Consider the following 23,492-nt stretch of genomic DNA (forward strand, 5'->3'; position numbering starts at 1 on the left):
CCAATCCGCGCCCGGGCGCGGAACAGAGCGATCACACTTGTCAAACAAACCAGGCTTTGGGGGGCGCTCGAGCGCGGTTTGGTTTGGATAGTGTGAGTGCGCCCTATGTTTAGTTTAATTCAGTAATTTTTTTATAGAATTTAAAAAAACTAAAAAAGTAACTTGAATTACTTTTTTAAAAAAGTAACTCAAATATTAATGTCTACATTTAAAAAGTAATACGTTACTTTACTCGTTACTTCAGAAAAGTAATATTATTACGTGATGCACGTTACTTGTAATGCGTTAGTTTTTTGGGGGTGGGGGCACTTTTTAAATGACTTTTCCTTGGAGCTTGAAAGAATATTTCACCCCAAAATGAATCGCCCTCATGTTGGTCCACACATACATGCTGATCAGTGGCGGCTCATGACTGCTCTTCCGAGGGGCACAAATTCAAAATATGTGTTCGGAGTGTCATGTGTGTTGCTTGTGTTTTCAAAATATGTGTTTGTTGCGTCACGTGAACCATGTGCATCACGTGTTTCGTCAAAATAAGTGCCTGCTACACACACGTCAAAAGCGTTTTTGATAAAAGAGATGCTCATGTTCACAAAATACACGCAAGACACTCACTTAACAGTTAACTCTGATTACACATGAGATTATGCGAGCAGGCACTTATATTTTGACAAGACACGTGATGCACATAGGTTCACTCGACGAGCCGAACACATATTTTGAAATTACGAAACGCACACATGACGGGCTACATACATGTTGTGACGAACTTCGCATCGTGCGCCCTCGAAAAAAGAAGTCACGGCCGCCACTGATGCTGATATTTTTACAAGAAAGCACAAATGGGACATTTTTTATGAATCGTCACATAGCTGTTTTTCACAAGTTTATAGCTACCATATTTTTGTAGTCCACACGTATTGTGAAGTCATTCAATCCCTGGTCGAACCATTCCTTTAAATTTAAATTACAAAGGATTTGTCAAATATATTTGGATTTAACCATTCCTAGTGAACATGGAAATGAAGATTATTTTTCTTTACATTTATAAATTTATTTAGCTGAAAAGAAAAATTGCTGGTTTTCTTTGAGTAATTAGATTTGAATTTTTTTACTTTTGATCATGCGCTGACATGGTCTTGAATTGACAAATGAATTATCAAAGCATTTTCAATATCAAAAGCAAGCAGAAACTCTGTTGCATAGCTAATCTAGTGTTACTGTATGCATTCATCTTGAGCTTTTAGTAAGATGAATTGGAGAGATGTGAATAGAGAAATCATTTTTTAGGCATCCCTAATGCATTTTTGTTGAGAAAGGTGCAGCCTTCCTAGACCTGGATTCAGACAGACCAGCAGAACCTTTTAGTCACTCATCTGTGGCAAATGATTAAATTCCATCATCGAGTGGTCGATGTTTGAGGTTCAGCGTGGACGTTTTGAGGTCGAGCCTAGAGGAATGATGGCAAAAATGTCAATTTTACAATGTAATTCATTTCCTGAGTTAGACTTTAAAATGTGAATGCATGCCTGTATGCAAGATAGAGAGAGAAATCTTTTTCTTTGTGTTTTGGGGCACAGAAAGGTGGATCCATAATCTTTATTCGTTTTAGACGAGACAGGTGTGTCATAAAGCATTCTTTGGACTATGGCATCATCATGTTGTTTATTTTTCCTAATCATTTTCAAAACATTTATATGATTGTAAATAATATGTGTTACTTAATAATCTTTCAGGTACTGCCATACCAACTCATCCTCCAGTAAACCCAGGTTGTGCTTCATCCGGCCTTGGCTGCCCAGGTAGGAAGAAATATCTTTTAAATCCTAAAATTGATTCCAATATTCATATCTAAAAAACTTACTGAACACATAATTAGCTATTTCTCTCACCGTAATTGTTTGGATTATTAGCTGACCCCATATAAACCCCATATAAACAAAGCCTTATGTATTTTTTTTTTTTATTTATACTGCTATGAACTGTATTCCTTTGTGTCCTATTTATTTAATGGCTTCAAAACAAATTGGATAATAAAAAATATGTTCTCAGTTGTACTGATTAATCTGCACAAATTAAAGGGATAATTCACCCAAAAATGTCATTTCTGTCACCATTTACTCATCCTCATGTTGTTACAAACCTGTGTAAATTTCTTTGTTCTACTAAACACAAAGGAAGATATTTAAAGCAATGTTTAAACCAAAAATTTTGGAGCATTGATATTATTTTTATGTCAGTGGTTTTCCAAAACTGCTTTATTACAAACTAAAATATATATTTAGCAGAACACACAAATTTATACACGTTTGAAACAACATGAGGGTGAGTAAATGATGACAGAATATGCATTTTTGGAGGAACTATCCCTTAAATGACTTATATGTACAGGTGCTGGTCATATAATTAGAATATCATTAAAAAGTTGATTTATTTCCCTAATTCCATTTAAAAAGTGAAACTTGTGTATTATATTCATTCATTACACACAGACTGATATATTTCAAATGTTTATTTATTTATTTAATTTTGATAACTGACAACTAAGGAAAATCCCAAATTCAGTATCTCAGAAAATTAGAATATTGTGAAAAGGTTCCATATTGAAGACCTCTGGTGCCACACTCTAATCAGCTTATTTACTCAAAACACCTGCAAATGCATTTAAATGGTCTCTCAGTCTAGTTCTGTACGGTACACCATAATGACTTGACAGTTGTCCAAAAGATGACCATTGACCCCTTGCACAAGGAGGGCAAGACACGAAAGGTCTTTGCAAAAGAGGCTGGCTGTTCACAGAGCTCTGTGTCCAAGCACACTAATAGAGAGGCGAAGGGAAGGAAAAGATGTGGTAGCAAAAAGTGTACAAGCAATAGGGATAACCGCACCCTGGAGAGGATTGTGAAACAAAACTTCATTCAAAAATGTGGGGGAGATTCAGAAAGAGCGGAGTCAGTGCTTCAAGAACCACTACGCGAAGACGTATGCAAGACCTGGGTTTCAGCTGTCGCATTAAGGCACTCTTGAACAACAAACAGCGTCTCGCTTCGGCTAAAGACTTCTTTTGGTCTCAAGTTATATTCTAATTTTCTGAGATACTGAATTTGATATTTTCCTTAGTTGTCAGTTATAATCATCAAAATTAAAAGAAATAAACAATTGAAATATATCAGTCTGTGTGAAATGAATGAATTGGGGGTGTCCTCGACTAAAGATTTACATATTCGAATCAGAATTGTCGAATCTTTCCATAGTCGACCGATAGTCGAATCATATCTATGTTTGTCTGCATGGGTTGGGAGGGGGCCAGGCTAGGTACAAATTGGTAACTTTTATTTTCTTTCACAAGCAGCACACATAAACAACTTTCTGTTAAAGTGACCAAAACTGTCTTTCAAGTGATGAACGAAGACAAAACTGACCATGCATTTATATATTTATTTTTTTAAGGTAAAATATATAAGGCAACATTTGTTTATTTATTCCTCATAACATTTTAAAGCCACGATCTACAGAACATCACACAAAAATACATTTTGATAACTAAACCTAAAAAAATAGCAAAGGTGATTCTGCCTTGGAAACCCCGGCTACAATTAAGTGTTTTTATTTAATTTGGAGATATAGCGCGTCAAAGCAGTCATGAACAAAAAAACCCGACAAATGAGAAATGACAAATAATTTGTGATTGTGACTGTAAATGATAAAAACTAATCTTTATTTACAATTCATTAAACGTTAATTTATAACAAGAAAAACACTGAAATTATTGATTTTATAGACACCACGCGTTATTATTTACCACAGAAATACCTGCTTGCTTGCTCTGACTTTGATCATCTCTGTATTCACTTTAGATACAGAAAGACCGGATGATATTATTTATTTCAGGAATCTCTTTGCTATCATTTAAAAGTGAACACCAACCATAATATTAAATCACAAGATAGACATTCGTGTCAGGCAGAAATAGGTTCGGTGCAGATAGTTTCCGTTTCATCACCGAAATTTTAAAAAACGGCTTACCTGTTTTGTAGTTTAACTTTTGACAAGATAACCAAAATGTATGATAAATACATTTTAAAAACTTATACCCGTCGAAAAACATCCGTTTTTTAATGTTTAGTTTGATGAATTCCTAAATATGAGACGCAGAGCACCTAGCACGTTCGGCTAAATTACATGCGCAAGCATGGCCAGCACGCAATAGCGCAACATTAACGAAAAGCTATCCAAAATTTACAGACTTAAATTAGATCAGAATTTACGTTTATAATAGATATTTTTTTTTTAATAAAATAAGGTCAGAAGTAAAGTGCAGAACAAATATGCAAAATGCCTCAAGTGCACAGAAACAAAACACAAGCCAAATAGATAAATCAGATAACCCAGAGTGATTTATAAATAAAATAAATTATTAAAAGAATAGAAAAGTATAGCCATAATATAATTGCCAGCTTTGTCTTTTAAATGTAGAAACAAAGAGGCAATGATTTATTAACGAAGAAACCTCCGTGTAGCCCGGTCACAGGGGATGTTGGATTTATTAACGGATTTTAAAAATATTTATTGAAAGCTGATACTTCACATATTATTTGCAGCATTATCATAATATGCTGTATATTAATATATTGGGAGAAAGCTGTTATATGTGAAATCAGATAATGTGTGCACCCATATACGGCCAAAATTAAATGATCCTCATTTCATAACACATCTGCGACGATTCTACTGTGAGATTGGTAGTCGAATCAGGCTTCTCCTATCGATGCATCGAATCTTCGACTATTCGGGGTCACCCCTAGAATGAATATTATATAAAGGTTTCACTTTTTGAATGGAATTAGTGAAATAAATTAACTTTTTGATGATATTTTTATTATATGACCAGCACATGTACACTCTCAAACAAAAGTTGTCAAAAAGTACACTTTTGGTCCTCAAACACTGCTTTAGAGGTACCTACTGGTAACTGAAAGGTCGTATCTGAATCAAAATGGTACATGTTATGACCTTTACTATCCCAGACATTTGTACCTTTTTTTGTACATTTGGCTGCATGCGGTCGTTCCCACAGAGCGACTTGTCCTGCATGTTGCTGATGTCCATAAAGGTCCATCATCAGCTGGGGACCATGAGCCTCCTGTTTTTATGAATGACCATTAAAGGTCATTGTCCAGTTTTAACTTTTCACTTTCGTTCCCACCGGTCTGATTATTATTTTTTTGCGTCATGTTTATTCCCATGAAGAGGAAAAATGGAATGGGTGGCCTTTTCTTCTCATCATTGATCTGTGAGATTGTGATAGTTTTCATTTCATTTTAACAATATACAAATGGTAACCTTTAACCTAATTGGTTGTTTTCATCTCCAAGACAAAAATCCCAATTGGAATATAAACACCCCTAGCAAGTCGTGTGAATTTTGAGACATTAAATGTTCAAGCTCTTGCAATTCATTGTGCCTGAATGTGCCCAGCTTCTGATCTATCTTGCCAAAGACCAGCAAACCTGCTTTTCTAAGCCTATTCTAAGATGTTTTCCATCATAGTTTTCACAGGGGGGAATTAAAATAAATCATTAGTTAGTTGTACCATCATCAAAGCATTTAGTCTTGGAAATCTGTCTTTCACATGCCATGCTTGTGATGCACACAATCTGATCTTGCGTGTACACAGTTGTTCTTGCATTTTTTGCGATGTTTCCCTCTAACCTCCATTTAATGCCAATGTGCCCTTCTTCCATCCCTGCCACCAGCAACATTAACCGTTACCAACGCAGTCATTGCCACCACTAACATGATTTCTACTAATGCAACAACCCACGGTAAGCATTCACCTCTGCCTTCTCATCATTTAATGGCTTTGTTCCTTTTGTTTAATGGTGCTAATGTCATTTGCATAAAACAGAACAGGTGGTGTTCACATTTTTCGAACTCATTTGGACAACATCCTGCTTAACAGCAAGAGTAATGATCTAATCCAAAAATGGAAAGCGGTTATCTTTTTAATAATGCCAGCGGCTGTGTTCCAGAATAGCAACCATAATTGTTATATAAAGTTTTTTAATATGGAAAATGAAGTAGTAAAAGTACATTTGAAGTAATGTCAGTGAGATGAACCTTACTGATAGTGTCCCTAGATTTGAATCTTTTTTTAGGGTATTGCAGTCAGATCATTGCAGTACACAGGCCACATGAGTGCTGGTGTTATATGATATTTACTGATGTTTTCTAATCATTATTTGCTCTTAATTCACCCACAAATAAAATAATGTCATTATTTACTCCTTGGTTCCAGCGTCCATGTCATTCCAAACCTGTGTAGCTTACTTCTTCATGGAAAACAAGGATTTATAAGAATTGTAATATTTGCTTATTTCAGAGTTTTTACAGTGAACTAATGCTTTTAAATTTCAAAAAGGAAGCAAGTACTATTTTTCTCTCTTTGTGGCATGAAATAATTTCACCACAATTATTGTCACCAATTCAAGTTCATCTTCTAAATAATTTTCCACCAGTGTATTTCAGATGCAAAACCCTCTAAGTGCATCTGACATGTTTTCTTGTAAATGAGCATTTTTTTTTACCAGACTCTAACATTTAGATTCAAAAATGTTTCTTTAATGGCAATGAAAAGGTTGTTAGTCAGCAATTAAAAGGGTTTTCTTTCACTGCAAAACCCTCTAAGTGCAAAAAGTAGAAATCTGCTTAGTAGGTTCTGCCAACAAACTGGTTTTTTTAATGACCTGAGTGAGATTAAGCAGATTTGAAGGGAAGATATTTGATAAGCGTGCTTATCAAAAAAGCGACGCTGTTTAGCAGCTTTTGCATCTGAGCTCCTCAGTTGTTTTATAGTATATACAATACTGTGCAAAAGTCTTAAGCCACCATGCAACAATTAGATTTGTTGTTTTTGTAATGTTATAGTTATCATATATAATTGTTTCTCAGTCTCTTTAATAGAATACATCCAGAAAATACAAGAAATGTGTATATAGTGTTAAAAACTGTTTAAATGTTATCTGATGTGTCATGTTTTTAGGTTAAACTCCCCTTCAACTTGAGCAATAGCAGGGAACTGCAGGATCTCTTAAACCTAAATAAAATTAAATCATAATTTCTAATTTTAAAGAAATTAGTCTTTTTACTTTATTCTGCTCAAAAACGCTCAAGATGTGTTTAGTGACAAGAGAGGTTACACTAAACACAGATGATGCCTAAAGAAGATATTTAGTCCTGAAAATTTATGTTTTTTATTTTTTTTGTACATATTTCCTGTATTTTATTTGTATCTTAATAAAATAGATTGAAAAATAAATAAGGATGGACATTACAACTTCTAAAACAACAAGTCTGGTGGTGGTGTCGGCCTGGGACTTTTGCACAGTACTGTATATATATAGTTGAACAGATTACACATATACGGTGTGCGTGTTAAGTTTTCCTCTGTAGATCTCATTATTTTTCTATTTTTTTCATCAGCTCCTACTACCACTTTTTCACATCTACTTTCCACATCTACTTATAGCATGTCTCTAACCACAAATTCTGGTAAGCGATTATATAGACTGCCTACTGTTTTATAAATGAGGTTTAAAAATGCCTTCACTAATATCAATGCATGGCTCTGCCTTTGTGTACCAACACTATAGCTCAACTCACACTGACTACTAGTGCTAAAACAACAACCACAACTACTGGTAAGCCAAGTTAACCAGATTTTTATATTTTAATTGATATATTTTGTAGTTGTTTTTTATAGAGTTTATATTGCTTTGATGCAGTAGCTATAGACCAATTTCGAGTAGACGTCACAGTTACATCACTGCAAGCTGCGTGCACTGTGGTTGCAGAAAAACAGTGGAAATTAATTACACACGAGTGAAACGAGCAAGATAACTCACTAAAAAATGTTGTGCTGTTAAGTGTCAGAATAGGAATTTTTTCATTTTTATAGAATACCATCTTCAAATATACCATTTGAAGATAAACGTAGGTGTTTATGGTTGCAATAAGCCCTTAAACGGACAGACTGGAGCGATGAAATCATCTGGAAATCAATTAATAATTAAAATAGAAAATAATTAGAGAAGATGTCCGGTGTTCTGTCGAAGTCTGTTCCCTCTATGTATTTCTTATAGCGTTTTTATCACGTTATGTTTATAATTTATGTAGAATAAATGTTTTTTATACTGAAAAAGCAATAATGTCAATATATATATATATATATATATATATATATATATATATATACTTCAGCATTTTTTCCGTTTTCTATTTTTTCTTTTTATTTCCTTATATCTTAGCTTATGCTTTTTTTATTATTATGTTTACATTCTTAATAAATATATAAATATAGCGCGCGCACACACATGATGTAAAGTGTTTTTTTTATATATAAACAGGCCTAATTTGTGTGTAAACATAATACTTTTATAATAGTTTTAGAACAAACACGTAGGCTATAAATATAAGGAAAAAATAATAGAAAACAGGAAAATGATTAAATATTTAATAAACGTGCGTTATTATATAGAATACACGATAGTATTGCTTTATATGTACTTTAGCGATTCAGACTGTAAAAATAATTGATTTAGCAAAAAAGACCAATACATATACATTACATACATGCATATCAAGCCATTTAAACTTTTTATTTATCTAAAAAATATATGTAACATTTTTAAAATGCTATAAAAATATTGCACTAAAGGGAAACATAGCTGAATCAGACTTCGACAGAACACCGGATCCATAACAATCACGGTTTAATGCTAAAACATTTGTCACCGCTACTGCGGAGATATCACTTTCTGCAACCAGTTTGGCTCCGCCCACAAAAAATGTCATCTCTGTTTGCAAACACGAAAGTGGTCTATTCATTTCTGTATCACCCCAGTCCAATCTGACCTGTGTCTAAATATGTTTTTGGGCTACTGTGTTTCACTGTACCATTCCAAAATGAATTTTGTAAATGTACTTTATATATTTAGTTAATTTATGTATTGTTGACCTAAATATTTTAACGGATGTTACGTTTAATATTAAACCTAACTTTAACATGCAAATATTATCTAGTTATAGCATTTTAAAACTTTTAATTGGACCGAATAGTAGCACAGATTTTGGCAGTTATCTTTAATTGCCCAACAAAGCAATAAAAAACCAGCACGGACCACTAAACAGAAAAACACATTGCAATATATTTCTCGTTAACATTGTGCATAGCTTTACTCTATGGGGTGGTTTCCCGGACAGGGCTTATCCTTGTCCCAGACTAAAATGCATGTTTGGGCTGCCTTATTTTGAAAACACCTTGTTCTGACACATCTTAACATATGTATGTGCCATTGTTTTGTCTCAAGATGCACACTAGTAATGTTTTTTGTAAGATTTGTTTGTAAAAACCACTTAAATGTCCTGTCCGGGAAATCACCCCAATATGTTTTTATTTACCTAAACATTTCACATGCCACCAAACATATAATCCATTCCTTCATCTGCAGCTGCTGCTACTAACCCACCTCTGTCCAACAGCAAAACAATTGGTAAGCCAAACCTATGTTTTTTAACATTATACATGGCTTGCTTGCGCTTCACAGGGGATGTCGCAGCTAAACCTCCTTTAAATGGGCAGAAGGTCTTGTCTGAGCAGAAATGGGATGTTTTTGTTTTTTTTTTTGCTTACTGGGTTTATTTTTGTGAAATTTTTTGGCCTGATAGGCTTTATACCTCTCGAGCATTCTTCTGTTATCTAATATTATTTTATTAAACCCTAGTCATTTTTAGATTATTTTCATTTCCATGCTTATATCTATCATATCAGGAGTCTGCTGAATTTGTGCTGTTTTGTCCTGGACTATTTCCTCTTCTACATCTGTCAAACTTTCTTTCAGGTCTTAGCAGTTTTCAAACTTCTCCACACCACTTTTTCTTCTCTTTGCACATTCTTAAGTTTCTTGGGTTTGGCTAAAAGCTTTTCAGGCAGCTGTAACAATTCTCCGCTGTTCTTGTGCTTTTCAGCTCGGCTACACTTAAGCTACCCTTTATCTGAATAGCACTCTCTCTTTTATTTTATATAGCTAGTCATTTACATTGACTGTCAAGTCCTTATAGTTCCATTAATATGTCAGTTTCCATTTATTAATGGTGCTTCTTTAAGCCATTTTCCTCACTTGTATTGCTTTCATTTTTTATGACCTGTTTCTCTGCACTGTACTGTAACTTCATCTTTCCTTAGTATGGTTCTAACCACTGAATTATCCTTGTGCTTTATGTATTCAAAAGAGCACAAATTCACCCAAAAAATTAAAGTTATGTGATGTTATTCCAAAGCTGTATGGCTTGCTACACAAAAAGAGACCAGAAAAATATTTTATTGTATTGTTACAGTTGGGTTGATTTTGTGCTGTATGATGTGTCTCTGTGAAAATAAGTAATAGCTTGTTCTGACCTCTTCATTTTTACCGAACCCCTTTGCTATATAATTGAGCTGAAGCAGAGAAAGAGAAGGCTGCATTTTTGTGGTCATTGCTGCGGCTTACTACTCGTTCAGAGACACCGTCCACCCGTTCTCCCCCTGCTAGGCCTCTGGTCGCCCCTGCCCCCCGGAGCCCCAAAACATCACTCGGCTATATCTCCACACCCCTCATTTGGCCCGTGAGGAAGAAAGTAGAGACTGCCGTCACTCGACCACACAAGCGTCCCGTCATCCATCTAACTAAACCGCCTGCTCAACCGACGATAAGCGTGACGAATGAATCCCACCAGCTCGAAACATTCTCAGTGGCACCCGTTTCCAAGAAAACAGACTCTACGGCCATGACGTCAGGCTATTCCCAGGTGAAACTTCTGTGGCAACCAGACGCTTACAGTCAGAGTGAAGATTCTGAGTATTTCCAGGTGCCGCCACTTGGTAATCGTAAGAATAAGCCTTTTGCACCGCAACCAATCCAGAGCGATGGGGACAAGAACAGATCTGAGATTCTCGATTACCCATCTGGGTTTGGGCCAGAGGGTCTTTTTTATGATCTCGACTTGGATGATGATGATGATGTCTTCAGTCTGTTTGACTTTGATTCCACCTACTCTCTGGATGAAAGCTTGGCCACTGTCGTTCCCCATAACATGTCTTTTATGGCGCTAGAAAGGGTGTCTACTGTCAACCCTACTTTTTCTGAACCTGTGGTACAAGATGATAGCAAACAGGAACATTTACACAGTGATCCATGGTCTATGTCCGAGTTGGCCCAAGTCTCAGAGCAGCTTGAAACAAACAGCAGCTGGACACTTATCCCCACTGTCGCCATGAATCCAGAAGGGACAGGTGTGCAAATTAACCAGCATGACCTAAAGAGTCTGACAGGCCAAACAGTGGCATGGACTTCGCTCTCATGGCCAGAGGAGTCACTCGCCCACCCCGTGGATGTGAAGCTAACAAGCACTGTTTCCTGGAGCTTCTCAAATGCAGTTGTCATGGATGACACTTTTAAAGATGTGCAACCTGGTCAGGAAAAGTCCATGAAGACAAAACTTCATCAGATCAAGCCTACAGCGGTTACACATGGCCAAATAGAAACTTTAGCAGGGAGTTATGGGAGGACAAGCTTGAATGATCCAGAGTATAGTCTTACCGATACCCCCACTGTCATTTCTTTATCAAACTCTGGACAGGGTTCTCCCCCCTATCTCCCTGATCAAACTATTTTATCCATGGAGTCTTTGGCAGTAAGCCCTCTTGCCAGATATCCCCTCTCAACCGAGACACTTATCTCTTCTTTCTCTCCTATTGAAGAAATGACTGGACTGCTTATGGATTCAGTCCGCATCTCTGCCACTCTGAGTTCACACGCTTGCCCGATGTCTACTGCAGTGGTTCAAAGTGACTCCTTAATGACAGAGGCCATCAGACCGAGCCTGTTGTCTTCGTTGCAGCCCACTGATGTTTTCCCATCTCTGACACCAGGCTCAGTCCAAAGTCTCCCTATATCTGATGCCAAAAACAACACGGACCTGCTTTTACCCTCATTAAAGAATCCACTTATCCGCTCTGAAAACCCACGTGCTTTTGACTCCAGTCATTTTCCAACTCCTAGCATTTTTACCTCGCATCCAGGCAGCGTGAGTGTCTTTTCTACATCAAAAGTGGGTAGCCAGTCCAAATTAGATTCACCTCTGGCGCTGGAGCCCTCGCATGTAAACAACTGGCCAGGGACTCTTTTCAGAAGCTTAAATGGTCAAGGGGATGTTAATCCTTCAGAGGTCGAACCGAGGAACTTGTCACACATGCCTCATGTTTCTGTCAGCAGTAACTCAGAATTACTGTACAGTTCTGTGGCGGACCTGACAGACGAATGGAGAGGCTCTCAGTCCTCACCCCTTAATTCAGCCTTTCAAATGAAAGTAGAGAAGATAGACGCATCGCCCACATTCAACTCACCCACCCGCAACATTTTTGACTCTGGCTCAGTCTCGTTGGCATCGCCGGGCGACTACAAAGCCGAGTGGAGGAGTGCCAGCGAGATCGAAATCCAGACAACGGATTCCCAAGTTTCATCAACAGAAATATTTCCATCCTACACCATTTTTTTCAGCTCGCTGAGTGAGACATTTATGATCCCGGAGGATGCATCACCTTATGAAAGCGAAATCAGGTATCAGACCATTTCTAATTCTATAGAGCATATCCTTCCCTCTAAGTCTCAAGGAGCATTTCATCATGATAGGTTTGTAGTTTTAGGTGAGCACAGTCAAACAAATAGCCCAACCCAAACAGCTGCTTTGTTAACTGGGTTAGATTTCCCATCTAGGTCATTTAAAAAAAACAGCCATTCAAGCACTATTCCACATAATGAACAGTTTGATGAGAGTTTGCCACACCCTCATTTTCCTTCGCAAAAGACCATGACTGACACTCATTCTGCTATGTGGACTCCGCAGTCTCACACCCAACACGCTCCTGTGTTTCATCAACATGTAAGCACCAGGCCAGAGCCATTGGAGCTTGAAATTAGTGCTCAGATCTTCGTTCCAGACCTCCAGCCCACCAAATCAATGGATGCTGCCATCTCGAGTGGCAACCGCAGTGAAAACTTGCCGGACACTAAACATGTCCACTCCTTCACAACAAAGCAACCATTTTGGTCCAAGAATGAATCAGCAAACCCCTCCAGCCAAAGCCACAATGCGCTCGTTGTTCAGTCCGCCACCACAGATAGCGAGCCGCATCCGTCTCCAGCTATTGACGACCAGTCTTTTGTCCCTACAAATGGCACAATCGCTCTTCAAGCCCCAACCGAAGGACTCGGCACAGGTTCCGGCTCTGGTGCCACCCATGGGACCACAGCAGAATCCCATGAACTGGCATCATGTCCATGTAAAGCTCCCTTTCATTTTACATGTCTGTGTGGACTTTCAACCGGGAACAGTATGTTTTCTGATCACAATCTAGAACTTAGAAAAAGAGAGAACTTCTTTATTCTTCTTTATTCTTCAAGTGATCGGTGGTTGCTAAATCAGGGGAAAATCTGTCTGTCCTCTCAGTGTACAAATTGTAGACTTTGATTTATTTTAGCACATTAATCATAGACACATCTGACAATCACTGAATTTCAGCGATCTTTATGTATGTACTGGCTTGTACTGTAGACTTAAAATATAGTGGCACATTTAGTTTTCCTGATGTTTATTATTCTTCTTTCTCAGGAGACTGCCTTATTTCATTACCCATACAAAGCAATTACATTTTCACTCAGCTTTTCCAAAAGAATAATTTTCAGTATGTGGAAAATGTTGAATTTTTGCAGGGGTCTCCTAAGAAAGTTTTGGCATGGTGTAGTTGATGCATTGTACAGTAGTGAAGCACTAACAATCTAAGATACATGAGAGCCATCTTGTGATAGCAGTGGGGCATAGCAGTAGATCTCTATATACAGTACATGGCTTGAAATCAGGCTTTTAATTGCTTTGGATTCTGTCCAAATCCTTTTCACAGTACTGTAGGTAGATTTGATTAAATAACAATATCTTGAGAAAACATTTGCTTCACAATTGCCATTTACAATGAACTAATTCCATCTACTGCTATGCAACACGGAAATAAATGTAGGACTTGTGTATTATGGAAATTGTGTTTTTATTGATAACTACAAAAAAATATGTTCTTGCAATTCCCAGAGGGTATTTACTACAAGATATCCCTTTTGGTAAATGTTGCAGCGACAAGCATCCCAGTTGACACCATGATAGCTCAATGGGTATGTATGTGATTGTTTTCTTTTACTTTTTAAAATGAATTATCTTTAATAAATGATATTATGATAACTTTTCATGAAGTTATATACATGAAGTAAATAGTGCCTTAATATTTTTTCCATATTTGAATCCTCATCAACTGATATATTTGACCCTGCCTGTGAAATCCAGGCTAAAGAAGCATCAACGTTTAATTTCAGTGATTGACTTTCCATTGATTTCATTGATCTTTGACTTTACTCAGTCAATAATAAAGATATCAAGGTTATAATTTCCACAAAAATTGTTTTTACAGACTGAGTTGCATACAGTACATCTCTTTCTATACATGCATTTATGTTTTTACAGCTCAATCAAACATTTAACAACTGGAGCTACAAAGTTTACATTGAACATGTCAGGTATGGTTTCTTTTCACGAAAGTTTAAATAAAAATCTCTTGCTTTTAATTTAAAAATAACTGTTAGCAATTCTTACTAACACTGTAAAAATGTACCATAACATTTACAGTAACTTACTGGCAACAATTAGCCAGTAAGTTACTGTGAATACTTTTTACAGTAAGGGTACTGTACTTCCATTTACAGTATTTTATGTATACACTGTGAAATCAAAAACATTTAAATACTGTGATTTTAGTTGTATTTACAGTATTTTATGTATACACTGTGAAATCAAAAACATTTAAATACTGTGATTTTAGTTGTATTTACAGTATTTTATGTATACACTGTGAAATCAAAAACATTTAAATACTGTGATTTTAGTTGTATTTACAGTATTTTATGTATACACTGTGAAATCAAAAACATTTAAATACTGTGATTTTAGTTGTATTTACAGTATTTTATGTATACACTGTGAAATCAAAAACATTTAAATACTGTGATTTTATTTGTATTTACAGTATTTTATGTATACACTGTGAAATCAAAAACATTTAAATACTGTGATTTTAGTTGTATTTACAGTATTTTATGTATACACTGTGAAATCAAAAACATTTAAATACTGTGAATCCTTTGTAGGGCCGTACCTACCCCCCTTCTCTCAAGGGCTGCAACTACAGGGTAAAATTGTTTAATGTACCCATGTTTTATTATCTTTGTTTTCAATGGTTTGATGCCTGAAAGAAGAGCTCTTGTTTGCGATGCTGTGTTTTCTCTCTCAGATATACTTGCATGGCCCTGCTGGTGTACACGAATACGACTAATGCAGATCTGTCGGTGGGGGTGATTACAAACAGGCTGCAAAGTGCCAGTGCCAGTACCAGTGGCTTTATTTTGAACAACATGAGTGTGAGCTTAATGGGTATGGCATGCTCCAAATATCAATAACATTGCAACTCCAAGGTTATTGTTTCAAGGCTGCGCATAAAGTGATCAAATGTATACTCTTGGGTCACTCTGGCTTAACGTTACAACGTGCCACATGTATGAATGTAGGATCACGGTTAGGGCAACGCAGGGGCTGGTAAATGTCAAGAGATGTGACAGAGACGTGTGTGTTTTGCTTCAGAAAACTGTAAGTCGGAAGAGAACCCATTCCACTACAGATGGCCGGAGAGCAGACCCACAGTCACCCAATATGTGCCCTGTTTTCCTTACAAAGAGCAGAACGCATCCAGGAATTGGTAAGTAGACATTGGTACAAATGTTAAAGGATTAGTCCATTTTCTTTAAAAAATCCAGTTAATTTACTCACCACCGTGTCATCCAAAATGTTGATGTCTTTCTTTGTTCAGTCGTGAAGAAATTGGGTTTTTTGAGGAAAACATTCCAGTATTTTTCTCATTTTAATGGACTTTAATATGGACCCCAACACTTAACAGTTTTAATGCAGTTCAAAATTGCAGTTTCAACGGAGCTTCAAAGGACTCTAAACGATCCCAAACGAGGCATAAGGGTCTTATCTAGCGAAACGATTGTCATTTTTGGCAAGAAAAAAAATATGCACGTTTGAACCACAACTTCTCGTCTTCCTTCGGCTGTGTGACGAGCCAGCGCGACCTCACGTAATTGCGTAATGACGTGGAAAGGTCACGTGTTACATATTTGAAACGCACATTTGCGGACCATTTTAAACAATAAACTGACACAAAGACATTAATTAGTATCATTCCACATACAACAACGTAGGAACTATCCTTTTTCTCCACACTTGTAAACACTGGGGCATAGTTTTGCATACGTCATCTGTGACCTCTTGAAGTGATGATGTATTACGTGAGGTTGCACTGGCGTGTGACATGACTGGAGGAAGATGAGAAGTTGTGGTTTAAAAGTGCATATTTTTTATTATTCTTGCCAAAAATGACGATTGTTTCGCTAGATAAGACCCTTATGCCTCATTTGAGATCATTTAGAGTCCTTTTAAACTGCATTAAAACTGTTAAGTTTTGGGGTCCATTAAAGTCCATTAAAATGAGAAAAATCCTGGAATGTTTCCTTAAAAAACATAATTTTTTCTCGACTGAACAAAGAAAGACATCAACATTTTGGATGACATGGTGGTGAGTAAATTATCTGGATTTTTTTAAGAAAATGGACTAATCCTTTAATGATGTGTTATTAGGAGTCTCTGTTATATGTTATATGTAAACACCTAATACAAAAGAAAAGACCCTATCTGATGCATCATGTATTATATCAGAAAGGGGGAAATTTTGTATGCCTCAAAACAAGAAAATAATCATTCTCAATCTTCATCATCATCATTTTTTTTCTTTCTCGCTCTGCTTAAAGGCTTCCCCTTGGGAAGGATCTTTCATATTACATCGCACCCTAAATGGTTAAAATGAATTTTCTAATGCCTGTCTGCTGTCGACACTATGTTTCAAAGGTTTATTGATCTGTTTCTTTCTCCAGTATGATAAGCACAGAAAATTATACGTCATTTTGGAGCTCCCCAGACTTGAAATACTGCACTAATATAGAGAACATTACCGTTACGCAAGGTACAGTAAATTTTGATCTGCACCGCACACATATTCAGATAATTAAAACTTGATTTCTTTATTTACATTTTTCATTCAATCACACAGAGAATGCAATAGATGTGGCTGTACAGCTTGCTGATATTACCAACAATGAGCTCTCCATGGAAGAAGTTACAAAGGTTGTCTCGAAAGTAATGGAGCTGGTGAACATTGTCAAAATCAACGTCACCCTGGCCAACACCGTGGTCACTATTATCTCCAATGTGATGACCAGCTCAGATAACGCCCAGCTGGCTGCTTCAGAAACGTATGTGCCAATAGTACAGTACAATTGGTAGAGCATATTGTTAGCTGTGCAATGGTCATGGGTTTGATCCTCAGGAAACAAACATACACGTACTGATGAAAAATACATAATGTAATGTAAAACATTGCATGTATCTACATACTTTAAGTTTTAAGGATGCATTATTTTTAATCTCATCCTATTGTTTTTGTATTTGCATGTGTTTGGTTCAGAGCTCTCAAAGCAGTGGATGAACTGGTGCAGAAGGTTGAGTTTGATGGACCTTCATTGACCATTAACTCCAAATATCTTGCTGTGGGAATTTCTGCCTTCAACGCCAGCAATTACAATGGGAGCACGTTCAGTGCATTCATAGGCACAAATACGACAGATCCTCAGGTAAATATCATGGTGCCTCTATGCCATGCACTTATAACTTTGCCTCTACTGTATTTACAAAATGAGGGAGACCTCTAAATGGGGGGGGGGGGGATTGGGGGTTTTGTGGAGTTTGGGTTGTTGCAATGAGGATTTATTTAAACCCTTCTTTACTTTTACCAACCTCCCAATGTCTCAACTGCAGTAAGACGGAAAAAAAGAAAATGGTTCCCTGTAAATAAGCAAATGCTGAAATCTAAAATTACTATAAAATGACTGCACAACAACATGAAATACCAAGTGTAATAATAATTATTTAAAAGATCTTAAAGTCAACAAAAGTTCCCTAGTTTTAGGTAAGCTAAAGCTTAATTTGGTTGCAAAGCAGTTGCTTATAAAATTATTATGCCTGTTTGGAGAGAGATGTTTAATGGGACAAAATGTCAGTCATCGTGTGATAACGAAAATATAACAAGGCTTAGACTAACTTGCATGTTCTGAGCAGGTGTTGTCAGTGAACAAGGCTGTTAAACCAACCCAGTCTCACCCCATGGCGTCAATATTTGACGACACTTGACCATGCGTCAATATGTTGACGCGAAGGGTATACCTTTCGCGTCACTTTTTGACGAACTGGGGACTTCTACCATTTTCGCGTCGGTTTAGGGTTAGATTTACATAATGACATCCCTACCCAAACCTATCCCTAACCCCAATGTCAGGTGACAACTGTTTAATTTCGCGTACCTAATAGTATTGAAGTCCCCAGTTCGTCAAAAAGTGACGCGAAAGGTATACCCTCCGCGTCAACATATTGACGCATGGTCAAGTGTCGTCAAATATTGACGCCATGGGTGTGAGACTGTGTTAGTTAAACTGTTGGCTAAGTTACATACACTCATGAAAAACTGATGCTGATTATCTGGGAAACATTCTCTAACAGCAGTTAAGTTGTCATTGTTTGTGTCAAAGTTGTGCATTTGTTGTAACATTAAAACAGGAGATCAGACTTACTCTGTGCTGCTTAAAGTGATGCTCGGAGCTCCATTCCTCTGCGGTTGTGCGAGGCTATGCTTTTTTATTGGTTGTTGCGTTAAATCTTACCCAGATACAACAGTGCTATTTTCCGATTGGCTGTTGTGTGGCCTCTTTCTCTTTTTTTGATTGGCTGATAAGCGGCACGTTCGACTAGAACTCCAGGGAAGACGGGCTTGATAGAGAGAACGGTGCGGCCACATATACGGTACATTTTGAGCGCTGCAGGATAATAAATATATGATAAATAGTTTTTAGTGTGGCGGGAGTGCATGACTAAAGACTGAAAGCACTGCTTTTTTTATCAGACCGGCTCTCGCGGCCTCAAAACACCACCGGCCTACCGGGAAAAGTCCCGACTCTCCCGATTGCCACTCCGCCACTGGATACTAAAATGAGTGCGACATACTTTGTAAAAAGCGTGCATAGCCAATGTTGATTCGCAGTACAAAATTAAATTTCTCCGTCCAGCTGTTGTTAATTTGCAGCTATATATTTTTGTATAGCCGTAGCACCACCTGAGCTTTCTAATGCCATTTTTTATAGTGATGCTTGATTCAGCTTCCCCTATTTAACTGCGCAGATATCAACAGCAAGTTGTAGGTTGCCAGGTTTAGGTCAAAAATGGGTTCAAAATTGTATGATGTGTTAATTGTGTGAGTAGGATGAGTTTCATGCCAAGATCTGGCAACTGGAATAATATGAAGAGTTTGGTTCCAAAACGCAATAAATCCATTTTGACAAATTTCTGTAAAAACGTGTTTTCTATACCAAGAAAGTGACAAGATGAAAACCACTATTTTCTGTTACAAACTTTCACATAGCATCACATAGCATAGCATAAAAACATAAAAAATTAAAATCCATAACTTGCTTTTCAAATTATAAAAACGAATTATTTTTTTCACAAAATGCAATAAATCCATGACAAGTTTTTTTTCTTCAAAATGCTATAAATCTATTGAATCAGTATATAAATGTGCATTCATCTTTGCCATGTTATATTCATTTAGTTGAACAGTTGTACACACTGATTAAAAAATAAACATGTTATTAGTCAAAATAGACTATTGTCATATAGTCATTGCTGCGGTTATACTTGGGACATTGTTGTTTAACATTTTTCACAGCGATTAGCTGTAAAATGTTTTGGTCCTGCTCGATTTTCATTGACGTTGAGTAAAATTATGGAAAGTTTTTCATAAGATCCCCTGGGGTCAATGTGTTAGCATCACAGAAACTTAATGCTGTCTGGAGAACAAGCGACCGTCTCCCGAGTGCCTCTCGCGTAAATTATTAGATGTTGATGGCTTACGTTTCTTTCCCTTCAGAGAAAACCACCACAGGTTTATCAATGCCATTAAAGTATTATTTTTGTTTGTTTGTTGATCACGAAGTACAAAGTAGATGAGGAAAACTAGGATTCTGTGTGTATTCATAGCACCGCCATTGTTTGTTTACAGTGCGTGGAATGGTGCGCTGTAATTTGTGGAGCGGATTTATTGCATTCTGCAGAAAACGAGGAGTGGCGTTTATTGCGTTTTGGGAAAAAAGGGAAAAGAGATGACAGAATAACAAGGCGGATATTGGATTTTGCGTAAAATTAAGAATTTACTTTTAAATACTGACCTGATATAATACTGATTTTGGCAGTAACTAATTTTTTTTAAATGGCGTTCATCGTGTTATGGAACCAAACTCATATTGATGTGATTGTTCATATAACGAGGTAGGGCCGTTTAAATTACAGGAGTTTTCTTGGAGAAATAATAAAACGGGAGGGGGGAGATACGTGTGAAATACGGGAGACTCCCAGGAAAAACAGGAGTGTTGACATGTATGGTTAAAATATGGACAAACCCAGCCATTGGGTTAAATTAACCTAGAATATTACCATCCATGAGTTGAAAGCAACCATGCATTCTGTGCTGAAACAACCAAGCATTGATTAGTTTAAACCGAACGATTGGGTTTGTCCATATTTTTCCCAACTACAGATTGAATCATCCCAGCATGTGCAAGTTGAGTCATCAATATTTTTTGTCCATTTTCTGGAAGAGACATATTGTAAGTGAATTTTGTCAACATTTAGTGGTTAAGCCCTTAGATGGCCTTAAAGCTAATACACATGGACTTACAGGCAGGCACAAAGTTGTAATTTTAATTTGATGGGTTTTTAAAAGCTTTCTAAAGCCGGCTGTCTAAATATGTTGTAGTAATTCTGAAGAGCAAGTGTTTTAAAGTAATTTTCAGCAATTAAGCCAGTGTAACGAGAGGTGATGTGTGCGGAGCACAAGGGTCGCACCCACTGATTCAGAGCCGAGGGTTCCTGGAAAGTCGTGGGAGGAAAAAACAACATTGTCCAGTCTGAGTGGACTCAGAAAATGACACATTTGTACACATTTCTTGAGTATGAGTATATTTTTGCTACTAGGTAATTAAGTAGATTTTCAGGGTGTATTTTTTTTTACTTTTTTGGGGTCGGGGAGGTTAAGCGAAAAAAGCAACATACTTTTAGTTGTTGTGTGTGCTTTTTAACATTGCATTATACAGTTTAAATAATTTATTTAAGTTCATTCAATTCAAGAAAGAATTTAAAGTATTAAAATTGCAGTAGCAACAATTTATGCAATCACTTGTGGTTCTCAAACTTTTTGGCATGTAGGGTACATCTCTTCGTTGGCCCCCCAAAGGAAATTCATGACATAAAACAATCTCGAACTTATAATTTGAATATAACAAAACATATTACATTCTGCAATGTATAGTGCTCTTGGTTTGTAGCTATATTCTGAGGTTTAATTACACTTTTTATCAAAAATGTATGTATTTGATTAAATGTCATAAAACTGGGGCCCCTGCACCATCTCGTGCCCCCCAAAGGGGGCCCACCATGCAGTTTGAGAACCACTGACTTAAAGGAACAGTTTTTTTGGTCTTGTATTTTGAGAAAACTAACCTGATCTCACAGGTAACTGAGACTGTTTTGCAAGACTGGGCCAAAAGCAGATAGTACTGTAACGTACTAAAGAGTTCTTAAAATTTTTTTATTCAAATTAGCCACTTCATAAAATAGTAATAAATTGCAATGAAATTGTGTTGAAAAAAAACATGAAAGAGATACCAACAGATGACTGTTTAGTTTATGCTTGCTCTGACTAATCTATTTTAGTGCATTTATTTGATTGCATTTTTTCTATCATAGGGTGCAAAAGTACAAAAATATTTTGACATAATACGACAGGGAATACTTACTATATAGAACTACTAACTAGATATGACAAGCTCAGATGCAAAACGCTTAAAGTGCGTCTAAAATGTTTTCTTGCAAATGAGCATTTTTTATCAGACTCTTATGTTAAGATTTAGTCATTTCACTTTAACGGCAATGAAAAGTTTATTAGTCAGTAATTGAAATGCAATATTATCACACATTCTTCTTCCGTGCATTTAAAGGATTTTACTAAAAATCGCTGTTTAATCTGTGTTACAATCTGTGCCAACAATATCATTATCTCTATTTTGACAGATTTGGCGTTTAGCGGCTTTTGCATCTGAGCTCTTCATATATAGATTTTAAGTTCACTGCAGTAACATAAACAACCTGGGTACTCATAAGCAGGACCCACCCTTAAAACAACAGATTTCATATAAGACATTTCAGAGTTTTTAACACGATTTTCACTTTTTCCTCAGATTGATTTGGAGTCTGGGGCTCATAATGCTTTGGCTGTGGTGACTTTACCTCCCACACTGTTGCAGAACCTGAGCAGCACAGAAATCGAAAGAACATCCAGATTAAATTTCATGTTCTTCAGCAAGACGGGACTTTTTCAGGTGAGCACTAACTATAAGTAAATACGGTATTGCTGTGTTACCTTTACTTTTTAAAGGCCTCTATGTAAAAGGCTGAAGAACAATATAATATTGACATGTCTTATTGATATTTTTATCAATAGCACTTTGGATCATTCATGGTATGGTAATAAATCTTTACTATAGGTGTTTTTAACGTATTGCTGTTAGAGATGCACTGATATATCGGCCAATAATCGCATCGGTCGATAAAAGCAATTTTTTTACACTATCGGACGATAGTTTAAAAGCAGCCGATAGTCATCATGGCCAATATATCCTGTCAATCAAAAGAGAACAGAAAAATGCAATGAAGTTGAGCTCTGTGTATAGAAAATGTAAAAATTTTAATATTAAAGGTCTCGTTCTTTCTGTGTTTTTGAAGCTTTGATTGTGTTACAGTGCGCAATAAAACGTGTTCATGTTTCACATGTAAAAAAAAACGCTTTATTTTTTACAGGTATTATTTATGCTCTAACAGCAACATTACACACTAACTAAAGTTTGAAAAATGGGATCAGGAAGAACGTGACCTTTAATGCTCATTATATGAATTAGTAACATTCAGAAAAACAATTATATTGGTGCATCTCTAATTGCTGTGTAAACTAACTCCTTTGAATAAACTTGTTATTTCAATAAAATAATAATATGGTTAACTGTCATAATGTCATTTTCCTGACCTAAATGTACCTCTTGTTACTTTAAATATTAACTAATAGCTAACAGACGTGATGTACTTTG

The 23,492-nt window shown here is 36.5% G+C and overlaps 1 protein-coding gene across 17 annotated transcripts in view; it reads left to right on the plus strand.

Moving 5' to 3' along the window:
• Positions 1 to 23,492, plus strand: part of adgrg6 (adhesion G protein-coupled receptor G6) — a 66,975-nt gene that overhangs the window by 30,237 nt on the left and 13,246 nt on the right. For 5 of the 17 annotated variants that reach the window (XM_073856249.1, XM_073856250.1, XM_073856259.1 and 2 more), the window contains 15 exons: positions 1,737 to 1,802; positions 5,757 to 5,825; positions 7,483 to 7,551; positions 7,653 to 7,700; positions 9,510 to 9,551; positions 14,179 to 14,258; positions 14,605 to 14,657; positions 15,285 to 15,326; positions 15,428 to 15,567; positions 15,775 to 15,889; positions 17,124 to 17,212; positions 17,300 to 17,501; positions 17,714 to 17,879; positions 22,590 to 22,730; positions 22,853 to 22,870. In XM_073856249.1, coding sequence (XP_073712350.1) covers positions 1,737 to 1,802; positions 5,757 to 5,825; positions 7,483 to 7,551; positions 7,653 to 7,700; positions 9,510 to 9,551; positions 14,179 to 14,258; positions 14,605 to 14,657; positions 15,285 to 15,326; positions 15,428 to 15,567; positions 15,775 to 15,889; positions 17,124 to 17,212; positions 17,300 to 17,501; positions 17,714 to 17,879; positions 22,590 to 22,730; positions 22,853 to 22,870 — 1,340 coding nt within the window. The remainder of the gene's footprint in view (positions 1 to 1,736; positions 1,803 to 5,756; positions 5,826 to 7,482; positions 7,552 to 7,652; positions 7,701 to 9,509; positions 9,552 to 14,178; positions 14,259 to 14,604; positions 14,658 to 15,284; positions 15,327 to 15,427; positions 15,568 to 15,774; positions 15,890 to 17,123; positions 17,213 to 17,299; positions 17,502 to 17,713; positions 17,880 to 22,589; positions 22,731 to 22,852; positions 22,871 to 23,492) is intronic. The other 12 variants (XM_073856254.1, XM_073856256.1, XM_073856251.1 and 9 more) reach the window with 8 other exon arrangements.

This window comes from Misgurnus anguillicaudatus, chromosome 18 (genome assembly GCF_027580225.2).
Source record: "Misgurnus anguillicaudatus chromosome 18, ASM2758022v2, whole genome shotgun sequence".
NCBI classification, from domain to species: domain Eukaryota; kingdom Metazoa; phylum Chordata; class Actinopteri; order Cypriniformes; family Cobitidae; genus Misgurnus; species Misgurnus anguillicaudatus.